General features: G+C 27.7%; 2 protein-coding genes across 3 annotated transcripts in view; one reads left to right on the plus strand and one right to left on the minus strand.

Moving 5' to 3' along the window:
* LOC122509825 (mediator of RNA polymerase II transcription subunit 20) overlaps positions 1-14,013 on the minus strand; it is a 423,200-nt gene that overhangs the window by 118,181 nt on the left and 291,006 nt on the right. Inside the window, exons 1-2 of one of the 2 annotated variants that reach the window (XM_043624083.1) lie at positions 10,932-11,082; positions 10,610-10,692 (exon numbers count right to left, since the gene is read on the minus strand). The exons of the other annotated variant lie outside the window; for it this stretch is intronic. Coding sequence (XP_043480018.1) covers positions 10,610-10,679 — 70 coding nt within the window. The 5' untranslated portion in view covers positions 10,680-10,692; positions 10,932-11,082. Of the gene's footprint in view, positions 1-10,609; positions 10,693-10,931; positions 11,083-14,013 lie in introns of those variants that run through there. 2 annotated transcript variants of the gene reach the window in all.
* The window catches only part of LOC122509818 (facilitated trehalose transporter Tret1-2 homolog), a 327,738-nt gene that overhangs the window by 40,198 nt on the left and 273,527 nt on the right, over positions 1-14,013 (plus strand). Inside the window, exon 2 of the mRNA XM_043624074.1 lies at positions 11,600-12,212. Within this exon, the coding sequence (XP_043480009.1) occupies positions 12,189-12,212 (24 nt within the window). The 5' untranslated portion in view covers positions 11,600-12,188. The remainder of the gene's footprint in view (positions 1-11,599; positions 12,213-14,013) is intronic.

The following is a 14,013-nucleotide window of genomic DNA, read 5'->3' on the forward strand; positions in this document are numbered from 1 at the left end:
TGAATACATTTTTGTTAAAAACACGTTTTTTCTTAATCTAAGTCATTATAAACATTAATTTTTTGTTGAAAAAAAAATTTTTAGGTTTGGACTTAGAAATTTTTACTTATATAATTATTGATGTGGGTCCTCAAAAACTGGGAAGCCCAGGTAGGGCCCAGCTCACGCCCACTTATAATATTATTTCGCCTGACCGGAACCCACCGTGAGTGGGTCAATAGACAAACTCTAAAATGCTTCCGTAAAATGTTAACATGTTTGTCAATTGTCAATTCATGTACGAAGATGACCATAATTACATCAAAGTTTTATTATTAAATGTTAAAGAAAAACTAAACTATTTAATAATTTTCACTGTAAACGATTTTTGTTATTATATATAATAAATTTTACTAATGTTATATTGCAGTCGTTATTGTTTAAATAAATAATTGTTGTTAATTAGTAACTCCTGACACTAGCTTCCAGAAAGATGCAGTTTTTTTCTAATTTTGCAATTAACTAATTCGAACCACATGAAATAAAAATAATTTAAGGTTTTAACAATTCAAAAATTGTTTAAACAAATGATTGTTGTTATTTACTAATTTTTGACACAAAGCACCTAAAAAAATGCAGTTTCTTTTTAATTTTATATTTAACTAATCTGAAAAGTATGAAATAACAGTATTTTATGATTTAAACAGTTCAGAAATTGTTTAAACAAATAATTGTTATTGTTTATTAACTTTTAATACAAACAATCCAGAAACTTGCAGTTTCTTTCTAATTTTACAATTACTACTACTCTGATTAACTAATTGCAAAATAAGAAAAAACTTCATTCTTCTAGATGCTATGTGTCAAGAGTTAGTAAATAACAACAATTATTTGTTTAAACATTTGATAAATTGTTAAAATTAAAATCATAAAACATCCGAATGATTTACTATTTACATTAGTTAATTGCAAAATTAGGAAAAAACTGCAAGTTTCTAAGTTATGTGTATCAAAAGTTAATAAATAACAACAATAATTTGTTTAAACAATTTCTTAATTGTTAAAACCATAAATTATCTTTATTTTATGTTGTTCGTATTACTTAATTGCAAAATTAGGAAAAAAATTGCAAGTTTCTAAGTTATGTGTATCAAAAGTTAATAAATAACAACAATCATTTGTTTAAACAATTTCTGAATTGTTAAAACCATAAATTTTCTTTATTTTATGTCGTTCCTATTAGTTAATTGCAAAATTAGGAAAAAAAATTGCAAGTTTCTAAGTTATGTGTATCAAAAGTTATTAAATAACAACAATTATTTGTTTAAACAATTATTAAAATGTATTAAAAACCGTTATACCTTGATGAGTTAATTATTAAATAAATAAATTCAGCTGGAACAACTTTAAAATTTCAATAAAACTAAATGTCTGTTAGTGTAGTACAATAAAAGTTTATAATTATTGACAATAATAAATTGTTTAAAATAATAATGATTATTATTATTATGAATTAATTGTAGAATGATTTATTGTGAATAGTTATATTTAATTTTCAGACTTTTTCTATTATAATGTTAATATTTTTATGAAAATGGGAAGCCCAGGTGGGGCCCAGCTGGCTCCCAGTTTTTAACTGGGCTAACTTGGGCAGATTTCCACACGGGAAGAAATAAATACCGATGAAACTAATATTTAATATAAAAAGGAAAATGTCTTTAAACGAAATAAATTGTTCTTGAATCAAACAAATTCTATTTAAATCAAATAAATTTTCTCTGAGTCAAAACAAAAATTTCCTTGAAACAAATAAATTTTTTTTTGATTGAATAAAATTTTTTTGAATCAAAAAAATTAATTTCAATCAAAGAAACTCGAAGTAATAATATAAAAAGGAAATTATCTTTGAACTAAATAAATTGTTTTTTTGATAAAATAAATTATTTTTGAATCAAATAAATAGTTTTTGAATCAAATTTTCTTAGAAATAAAGAAAAATTCATTTTTAATCGAAGCAACAAAAAAAACAAAAAATAAATTTGAATCAAATAAATTTTCTTTGAGTCAACAAAAATTTCGTTGAAACAAATAAATTGGTTTTGACTTAAACAAGATCTTTTTTATTTTGAATCGAAGAAACAAGAAATAAGAAAGAAATAATTCTTTAATTTAAACAGAAAAATTTTTTTGTAATGAATAAATTCTTTTTGAATCAAGTAAATTTTCTTTGAGACAAAAAAAATTTCTTTGAAACAAATAAATTGTTTGTTAATGAAAGAAATTTTGTTTGAAGCAAATAAATATTCTTTGAATCAAAGAAAATTTAATTTTCAATCGCAGCAACAAAAAATAAAATTTGAATCAAATAAATTTTCTTTGAGTCAATAAAAATTTCTTTGAAAGAAATAAATTGTTTTTTAATCAAATAAATCTTCTTTGAATAAAAAAAATTATTTTTTAATTAAAGAAACAAGAAATAAAAATGGAAATAATTCTTTAATTTAAAAGAAAAATTTTCTTTGAAATAAATAAAACCATTTGCTTTGACTTATTTCTTCGGATGAAAATTCATTTTTCTTTATCTCAAAGCTTGATTAAAAAACAAAGTCAAAGCAAATAAATTCTTTAAATAAAAAAAACTTTCTAAATGTATTTTCCGATTCAGTATAATAATTATTGAAGCAATTAAAGCAGAAAAAAATTTTAAAGGTTGGAATTAAAAATTTCAAAAATGAATCATCGTTGAAAGTAAAATTTCTTTAATATGGTTTTTAATATTTGCCCTATTCTGAGAATGAAGTTATTTGAAATAACGAGCACTTTAGTTGCGATTAGAAATAGTTTGCGTGGGTTTTTAATATAAATTGTGATGTTTTAATAATGGTTGATATGATTGAATAATATGAACTTGAGCGTGAAACGCTTTTTGCTATGCAGATGATTGATGTCGTTGATGTAGTTTGGGATGTAGTACAAATGTTTTTATCGTACGTTGATCTCCTTATTATGTTTCGTTGGACAATATGACAAGATATTACATTATTTAATATATACCCTCTATAATAATGAATATTTTGCATGGTTCGCAGTTATATTGCATAGTGTCCGTGTTGTAAATAGATTGCGCACGTGACTAACTAGCCGCTCTAAGCAGTCGAGATTTACATTTGTCATATTCTCCCTATATTATTTGAACATATGTGTGTTACTGACGTCTAATGCAATTCAATTTTCTGTTAACATCAATGGTAGGTAACAATTTAACAACAACAAAATGTTGTTTATTTTGCACTGTCGTTTAGTTAAACAGGGGTGGCACTGAGTGTTGATTAACTTTGACAAATTTTTCTTTTTTACTCCCCCTTGAAAGATTTTATTTTTACATACTTTTATTTTCACATTAGGGGATTTTTATTTTACTTTCATTTCTAGTTTGGTATATTTTTATTTCCATTTTAGTTTTCATTTTTATTTTCACTTTTGCTTTCACTTTCATCTCTACTTTGGCAGATTTTTACTTTCACTTTCGTTTTCACTTTTCTTTCAATTCCACTTTGGAAAAAAGTGAAGAAAGTGAAGATAAGATTTGACAGATTTTTATCTGTCAAAATGAAAGTGTAAATGAAACTGTAAAATAATTTGCCAAAGTGAAAATAAGAATCCATCAAAGTGAAAGTGAAAGTGAAAATAAAAGATAATAATAAAATCAGAAGCAACTGCAGATATATTCTGTTTGATCTAAAGCTTCGAAATAATTGATCTCATGATAATGGTTACTTCCTATTAGCGCAAGAAGCCAGAAACAAGAAAGCATCATTAACAGAGCAGGTCATACCGAAAAGCTACATAATAACATATTCATTTTCAAAGTTACTCGTCCAAAAATTAACAAATTTTCTCTCTTTAAAAAAAAAAAATTTATTTACACTCACTTAATTATTTTAATCGACAATTTATCAAAAATTTTAGTTAATAATCTAAATATGTTTTTAAAATATTGTCGTTCAATTTGAACGTTTAAAAATTTAGGGACATTAATTCCTGTGGAAAAATAATAATAATAATGATTATTTATCTATAAAAACCTATTGGCATTTCCGAATAATCTTACAATTGAAGATATTTTCAAATAAATATATTAGAAATTTTTGTTGTGTATTTAATCATTCTTATAGTGAATCAGAATATTTTTTAGAGTCAGAAAAAAAGCCAAATTCTATCTGAGAATCAGAGAAAAGTCAGATTACAAAAAATTAAATTTTTGTGGCAACCCTGAAATATAAAGAAAATAAAAAATGTTTAAATGATAAGTTTCATAGCAAATAAAAAATCTTTAAATTGTTAATTTCAAAGTTACTTTTTCTTTATCTGTGCGACGATTTCTATCTTGTGACGTTGTGACAATTGACAATTAAGATGTTAATGGACCAGGAGATTCTTCAAACGGGTCAACTAAAAGCTTTCTGAATCTACCTATCTCGCTTACGATGTTCCATTTGCATGTGAGGGTATACACGTATATATATATAAGAATCAGCTTACACACGCTCCTGACGATGCACGAATAAGATCGAACGATTCAGTGAAATTTACCTCCGACATAAAATTCAATTGCAAAAAGTCGCGCGAGAATCCCATGCCATTCGAGAAATAAATCCAATTTATACTGCATATCCCTGGATAAAAATAAATTCTTGCAACCCCTAATTACACACACACACACACTACTACTGAAAAAAAGAAGAAATCAAAATAAAAAATAAAATAATAATGAACGATAAATAAAAAATAATTAAATCAAAATGAAAAATAATTAATCAGGCTTGCCATAAAAATTTAATTTTCTTTTTCCCTGCCTTTTCCCTGATTTCCAGACAAAATTTTGATTTTTTCCCTGACCCAAAAAAATATTTTAATTCACACTCAAAATAATTAGATAGGGGCTAAATGTTAAATTTTGCATAAATGATTTTTTTAGACAAAAAGTTTCTGATATTTTCTCGTAAAATAAATGTTTTGTCGTTTTTGGAAATTTTGTTTTTTTTAACATTTAGCCCCATGCTGGGGCTAAATGATAGGTGTTAAGAAGTAGATAAGTTAAAGTATACCTACTTAAAAAACAGGTAATTTAGTTAATAAAACATCTGTGTTTATTTATTAGGGTTTCGTGGCCAAGGGCCAAAACCCTTATAGCGAGACTTCGGTGTCCGTCCGTAGTTCTTACGTCTTAAGTCTTATAGCGAGACTTCGGTATGAGAAGTTCTTAAGATTTAAGTCTTATGTATTAAGTCTTGTCTTAAGTCTTAAGTCTTAAGACAACATAACAACCGTTGTCATGGCAACCGTTACTATGGTAAAAAAAAATTTTAGAACAGTTATAGAGTTAATAAATTAAAATTTGAAAATAAAAAAAATTTTTTGGGTTTATTTCACGTGAGCGGTCTTGTTTTTTGACCGCGTACTTGCTTAATGTCAAATAAATAATTTTTACACATATAAACCCGAAACACATGAAAAATGTAAAAAAAACATGGAAAAAATACACTTAACATTTAGTCCCAGGGTGCGTTTTTGGCTTTAACAACAAATATGTGGACGTCCACATGAAAAGGGGCCATATTGTCGGTTCTAGTTTTCGAGATAATCGCAATTTAATAATTTTGGAGCAAAATCTTAATTTTTTTTTATTTTTTATTATCAATCTACATGTTTTGACAAGTCGAATCATGCGGTTTTCATTAATTTATCGATAATTTCATTGGTTCTTTAGAAAAATGAAAAGGGCCCATTTTGTCGGTCATTTGCAAAAGTAATCCGTATTTTAAAAATGGAGGTGTGGAAAAATTTCAAACCTCTTGATTTTTCATCTTTAAGGTGTCCTGGACTGTAAACAATTCTTATCTGAATAACTTCCCAGAAGAACCATAGATATTGATGTTACCCGTGTGGAAAAGTGGTGTTGGCCCACGCCGGGGGCCCGCATGGATCGCCCACATCCATGAGGGGCCCACGTGGGTGATCCAGGCGGGGCCCCTGATGGAAACGACATGCTGATCGTTGAGGGCGCCCTCGTCGGCCCTCAACTTACCCTCGACTTTATTTTTCAAAATTAAGTTAATAAATTAATTATTTATTAATAATAAACAAGTTCAATTATTAATAAATAACATTGTTACTTAACGATTTTGTTTTTCATTGTTTAAAATCATTATAATCATTAATTTTTGTTATTTAAAAAAATATTTTTTGTTAAGACTTAGAAATTTTTGCTAGTGAATGATGTGGGCGATCCATGCGGGCCCCTCGTGTGGGCCCTCAAGGATTTGCCCCCATGTGAGTTCAATATTTTCAAAAAAATGTAAATAATTTTATGTGAAATATGTGAGGAGCCGGGAAGAAGAACTCGCCGAGCGCGCCAACGTATTCTCTAATATCAGTCGGGGAGCAGCCCAGTGGGAAATTTGCAACCGGCGCGGATCCTCGCCTGTACCGACGCCGGAGTAGTGGTACTGGCTGGGAACCGCCTGCCTACCGCCCGAGAACTGGTATTCTACCAAAAGATGACTTGGCCAGGAGCTGGCTGGCCATCCGTCTCGGAACTGGCATTCTACCGCCCGGTAACCGGCCGCGAAGAGCCGTTCCGTGTATAATTCAACCGGCTGGGACCTGGCACTGTACCGACTGCGGATCTTTCATTTCCTAGCCAGATGTGCGCTGGCAATGCTGGCATTCTACCGCCTGACAACCGGCTCGGATCAAAATGATAATTTCAACAAATATCAATAAAAAATAATAATTAATTGCAAAAGATAAATACGGATGACAATTCATTGACAGTTCACTTTACACATTTTTTTATTTCTTTATACACTTAAACGCAATTTTTTATTACATACACATTTGAAAAATCCTAACGCTTGGGGGTACGAACCTACGCCTAACCGAATATTTACGCACCGAAATCTCGCACGCTAACCACTATGCTACGCTCGCATGGAACTCTCAAATCTTAAATGCTTTCAAGTCTCACTAGCTAAAATGAAAATTGTAAAATTACTACGCGGCAATAAACAATTTTCAAATACGGACTGATGTTATACCGGTATTTATGAATATTTTAATATTTCGTTTAAAAAGGAACTTGTTAAAATTGTTATTTTATTATTATATTTTTTAATATTTTATTACGTAATTATTAATAATTGAATGAAATTTGAATGCACAACACATTTTTTTAATTATTTAATTTGCAGAAAAGTGTCAATAAATAATTACTTAATATATTGTTTAAATTAAAAAGAGATTATTAATTAATTAACAATAAATAAATTAATTAATAATCTGTTTTTTATATATTTATTTAATGTGTTATTTATTGTAGGTATTATTATATATTGAACACATTTTCTTTCAAGTTAATATTATTATTTATTAAAAATTATTTATTTAATTGCACATTAATAAAGTTGGATTTTTATAAATATAATGAAAAAATTAAGTTTCTTATATTCTTCCTTTGCATCAATACAATTAATTTATTTATTGGTTAACTAATAATAATATTATAATAAATGCAATTAGTTATTGTAATAATTAATTATAATAATAAAATAAATTTATGATTATACTGATAATGTAAACTATAACAATAAATGACGAGATCCGCAGTCGGATCCGCCCCAGCACCGAGCCAGTACAGACTCAACATATCCGTCATTCTTCCGACGCGCGTAGAAGAATGAAATCTGCAGGCGGAACAAATCCAGTACCGCGCCAGTACTGACGAAAGTAGAAAGGCGGATCCAAAAGTCGGAGCCTAATCTGTTCCGCGCCGGTTGCATTTTAGGATCCGAATCGGTACAGACCATCGGTGCTGGCGGTCCGTACGGGCGCGGATCCCAGGCGGTTGTATAATCCGACATTCGTCCGACTTTTCCTCCTGGGTAAGGGTCCCCATCATAAGACCCTCGCTAATGAGTTTTTACGCCTTCTTCTTTTTCTATTCGACAAAACCGAATTTTGCTATGCCCATACTCCTCCACTAGAAAATTTTTAGAGGGGACAAAAGTATAAAAATTGGAACTTTGGCAAAAATCTCTTCTTTTTCTTCTTTCTTTTAACTTCCTTTTTTATTACACGAATTAAAGACAACCTTAATTAATCAAAATTTGGACTAAAGGTTTCCCGAACTATTAGACTGTAGAGTCTAGGTTCAAATATCTAGTTAATAATTAATTATTAACTATTTTTAAACTATGTTATATCTTCGGACGTAACAGTAGCAAGAAGTTAGCCGCGCGCTTTAGCGCGCGATTTGTTGCTAATTAAATAATTAAATCGAAATGAAAAATAATTAAATCAAAATAAAAAGTAATAAAGTAAAAATACAAAATAATGAAGTGAAAATGAAAAATAATTAAATGAAAACAAAAAATAATAAAATAAAAATGAAATTAATAGGTACCCGTGTGGAAAATGAAAATTGGTCCTAGCCAGGTCCTACCTATTTTGCCCTGTTAATAGCTTGGTCCTAGGTTGGCAGTGTAGGTTGGACCAACAATGGGTGGTGATGCGATTCTAGCCTGGTCCTAACTTGGGAGCCTAGTTAGAACCAGTTTATTTATATATTTTATTATAATTTTAATTAGTTTATAATATTTGCTAAAGAAATAACCTAAATTATTAATAATAAGTATTAGTTTTAATTAATTATTATTTTTTTCAATTAAATGATGACCAAAAGCGAATTCATAAATAATGTTAGTATATGTAGAGATTAATATATATTCCTCTAATATATGCATTAAAAATTATAAAAAAATTAGAAATTTGTTAATTAAATTATTTTACAGTATATATAATCATTAAATTGCATACTTATACGAATACAATGCAGAAAAATCGGAATAAACGCAAACCTAAGAAGTAGATAAAATCTAACGCACGCGGGAATCGAACCTACGACCTACGGACTACGAGACTAACGCCCTAACCACTATGCTAATGAAACTAGTTGAGATCAAAATTTTTATTGTCAGTGACTTGTGGACTTGCTTTTGATGATTCAATATAGTAATTATTGACACTAATACACGATAATAAATAAAAAAAATAGTTTAACAACAACAATAATAATAAAATAATATCTAAATATAAAAATTCAAAAATTAATATTTTTATATTATATCAAGAAAAAAAATATCTATACATTTTCGTTAAAAACAGGTTTTTCATTGTTCTCAATCATTTTTAACATTAATTTCTTGGTCTAAAAAAAATATTCGTCTTTTGGACTTGGAAATTTTTCCTAATTAATGAAGCGGGTGATCCACTTTTTAAAAAAATGTCAAAAAAATTTATGTTAAAAACACGTTTTTCATTATTCTAAATCATTTTAAGCATTAATTTTTTGTTGCAAAAAATTTTTTAGACTTGGACTTAGAAATTTTTGCTAATGAAACTAGGAAGCCCAGGTAGGTCCTGGGTTGGACCTGGGTGGGTCAGCCCACATTCGAATTGCAATATCTCTTAGTGTTTAGCACCAACTTAAACGAAACTGAAAATCAGCGAACGAAATTAGAAATATATTTTACTAATGATAATTATATTGCAGTCTGTATCTGTTTAAATGAATAAATAAATTTTGCTGTTTTATTAACTTTTGTAACAAATTACTTAAAAATTTGCAGTTTTTTATCTAACTTCGCGATTATTACACTTGAGTAGTGAAATATGAAGATAATTTATAATTTTAACAATTCAGCATTTGTTTAAACAAAAAATTGTTGTTATTTATTAATTCTTAAGACAATAAAGCGTCTAGACACTTGTAGTCCTTTAAAATTTTGCAATTAACTAATCTGAGTATTTACTTATTGCAAAATTAGAAAAAACTGCTAGTTTCTAGGTTGATTGTGTAAAAAGTTAGTAAATAACAATTATTTGTTTAAACAATTGCTGAATTAATAAATTAATAAATTAACTTTATTTTATAGTATTTGTATAATTTTCTGATTTATGTCAAACAATAAATTGTTTAAACAAATATGATTATCAATTAATTTTATAAATATTAATTGAGAATATTTATCAATTTTCACATGTTTTTCATGTATCAATTTTGACACTTTATTTTCCTAAAAATTTTTCTAAGTCATAACTGGATCTCCTAGCTAGTACCAAGTTAGGACCAGCCCAGGATATATAAAAAGGGGTTGCCAAGTTAGGTCCAAGCTAGGGCCAGTAATCATTTTAGGCATAGCATGGTGATTTCTACACGGGTAAAATAACTTTTTACACGAACACATTCGGACAAGTGGTTTTTAATATATAAAATGCTCCAACGTTTCGAAATCAATACGATTTTCTCATCAGGGAGTCTACAAAATAATACAAAAAACAAAAATATAAAATGTAAATACGAAGACATTAAATAATAATTTATAAACATTAAACAATAAATAAAAGAACGAAAAAGAAATACACGAAGACTTAAAATGATAATTTAACAGAACATAAATAAATAAAATAAAATTAATAGATAAAAAATAAAAAAAAATTAACAAAAAATAAAACAATAATTAAAATGAACATAAAAATCACTATAAAGAAAACAATAAAAATATCTTACCAATAAAATGTTTTACATTACATGTCAAAAGAATTAAAAGATTTTTAATCCGAAAATTGGAATGTACCATTTGGAGTTAGTAACTGAAATTTATAAAAAATATTAATTAATAAACATGTTAATGTTAATGGAAATTTAAGTTAATTAATAAATAAAAAGTTGAATAAAAAGAAAATAAAATAAAAAGGGATAATTGAATTAACAGATAAAAATTAAATAAAAGAATCATAAATAAACAATTATAGTAAAATAAGAACAATATTAACAATAGGATTAGAAATAAAAGTTAGAAATAATTAGAAATAAAATTTAAAAAACATACCAAGGAAACGTACTCCATTGTTAAAAACAATCATATAAATAATAAAAATAATACACAAAACAAATAAATAAACAATAAAAGAACAAAAATTATCAACAATTTACAATGAGAAAAACCACTGAAAATAATATAAAATAAATGAAACAGGTGTAAATTGTGAAGTCAAAATTGAAACTAAACTCCAAACGTCAACGATTCCTTACAAAGGTTAATGAGAGAATATAAGAACAGAAACAAAAATAAAAATAAAAATACGAATTGTTAATTTTTTGTTTATTTTTTATCTATTAATTTTATTTTATTTATTTATGTTCTGTTAAATTATCATTTTAAGTCTTCGTGTATTTCTTTTTTGTTCTTTTATTTATTGTTTAATGTTTATAAATTATTATTTAATGTCTTCGTATTTTCATTTTATATTTTTGTTTTTTGTATTATTTTGTAGACTCCCTGATGAGGAAATCGTATTGATTTCGAAACGTTGGAGCATTTTATATATTAAAAACCACTTGTCCGAATGTATTCGTGTAAAAAGTTATTTTACCTATTAATTTAATAAAATAAACTCGGACGTAAAAGTTATTTCAATATAAAAATGAAAAAAATTAGAAATAAAAATTAAAAATAACTAAACTTGTAGTAAAAGCAAAAATTATTTTTTGTTTCAGTTAAATCCATCGCCTTTCGCACATAAATCAAAGGGTGACTCATAAAAGAAAAACCTATTGCAAACCGTCTCCAGCAACAGCGTAAATTTAACTTAACATTTATTACCCAGAATAAGACGAAGATGATGGGAGACCTGACAATAAAATCGAAAGAGAAATAATAAATGAACTTGAGATGAAAACGAGAAATAAGAATGAGGAGCATGCATATAAAAAGCAAAAATAAGAATGATGAAGAAATATATCATCATAATGCTGCAATAATATATAAAGCATTTTGATGAATGTAAACCAAATCAAAAGGAGATGAAACTTACAACTCAACAAACAATGGGACACCTTGGAGTTTTCATTCTTCATCATCAAACAGGATTGTTCAATTTAAATCATCTACTGATTTAACAACAAAAATCGAAAGACAAGAACCTCATCAATAGACAATTCAATCTTCAATTATATTTATCTAGAGACAAAAAGAGAAAAAAAAGAAAGGGAAAATGACAAAGTTCCGGTACTTTGCATTTTTGTGTCCAAAGAAGAGAATTCAGAATTGAGGAGAATTTGGTCGCGAGTTCTCAGGGAAGGAGAGATGTCACTTCATCACAAGTATTATGTGAGTGTGTATTTTATTATACATACCTATATAAATTAAGGGGATGTTAAAATTATTTCGATTTTTACATGTAACGCTTCAGTGGAAAAATCGCATCCACTTTCCTTTTAAGATGTATTAAACTAGTTGAATTAAAATTCAATTATTTTTAATATACTTTTTTATTAAAATTTTAAAATCAAAATTTTTCAGCATCAGCATAATCTGGAAATTAGTAAAGACGATCTTAAAAATGTTGCAAATTAAAATAAAATCTCCTTTTTGCAGCTAGAAATATATCCCTCAAAACTGATTGTAGATTAATATAAATTAATCGTGGCAGTGCGTTAAGATTTTTATAAAAATACTTGTACATTATTTCGTTTACTGATTTTTATTTGAGTAAAAAAATTGACAATGGACAATTTTTTTCCATATTATTAACAATAGTGTCGATACGTGGAAGGTTTATACTTGTGTACAATCTTGTTTCGAATTGTTTTCTTGCGTGTTTCAAAGTGAAAAAGCATATAGTAGAGAAGTTTGAATATATATATACACTTGTTGGATTTTCTCGGTATTCTTTACATGGTTTATTTTCTCTCTTGCCAATTCACTTTCTTTTCAAGGCTTTTGATGCACATAGAAAAATGTTTTGTCTCTCGCATTTTATATTTATATTTTTTTTCCTGCGAATGTCTGCTCTTTTAAATAATGATCGCCGTAGAATAGGTTGCAATTGAATTGTGGATTTTTATCCTCTTGTTTATTTTTTTCTTATTTTTGTACATTTTTGTACTTCTCTTTGTTTTGTATTTTTATATTTTTGTACTTTTCTCTTTTTTTTTTGTATATTTTTATATTTTGTATCTTTTGAAAAAGAAATATGCAAAAATATGAATATACGCGTAGAAAAAAAGTTGGAGAGGGGAAAAAAGAGATTCATTTCTATACAGATACAGCTGTAATGATTTCAGTGGATGCAAGGAGCGGAAATTGCTTTCAGCATTAGTTAGTAAAGGGAGGAGGAAATGCTAAGAAATACCTCGAGATATTAAAGGTTACAAATGTAAATGTAGGACGCGTCAGAGGGGCTTGTTGGTAACACCTTGCATTTGCTCAATACACTCCTGCTGAAATCTTATAGTGGCAATTTAATTTTTTTTTATTCCTTTTTATAATTTTTTCCTGTATATAGCTGAGGACAGCGAGATTTTATATTTTCATCTTGCATCTTCTCCTAGAAATACGTTTTTTCTTCTTATCCTCGAATTTAATGTTAAATTATTCTCTCTTGTCTTTTCAAAATTTCTCTTGGGGGGGGAACTATGACTTTATTCTAATCAAGATATTTTTCCTGTTTATCCAGTTTTATGGAAAATGATTTTGATATCCCTTTTTGATAGCAAATTCTAGATGCCAATTTTGTTTTCATAGAAGATTTTTGATACCAATTTTAATATTAATTTTGATAGGAAAATTTTGATGAAATTGTATTTGAGATTTATTTATATATGAAAATGATATGAAAGTGATGGATTAGCTGAGTTTGTGGAGTACATTTTTGGTCAAACGGAGGACGAACGTGTATGTAATAATGCACGGAATGAGAATTGCGGATGTCACGTGTACCATAGAAATTTCCGTCATCTTTTAACTCTCGAGTTTGACGTGCACGTTCCGGGACGAGACTGCACTTAAGAACCATCACCACCTTTCGCAGTCGCTCAAGTCCTGTCATCGCTTTTCGTTTTATAAAGTATACGACTGCAAATTTTCATTATCTCTCCCTCGTCCTGCATATCATTCATTGCATCCTTTT

This window comes from Leptopilina heterotoma, unplaced genomic scaffold (assembly GCF_015476425.1).
Source record: "Leptopilina heterotoma isolate Lh14 unplaced genomic scaffold, ASM1547642v1 Lhet_63, whole genome shotgun sequence".
NCBI lineage: Eukaryota > Metazoa > Arthropoda > Insecta > Hymenoptera > Figitidae > Leptopilina > Leptopilina heterotoma.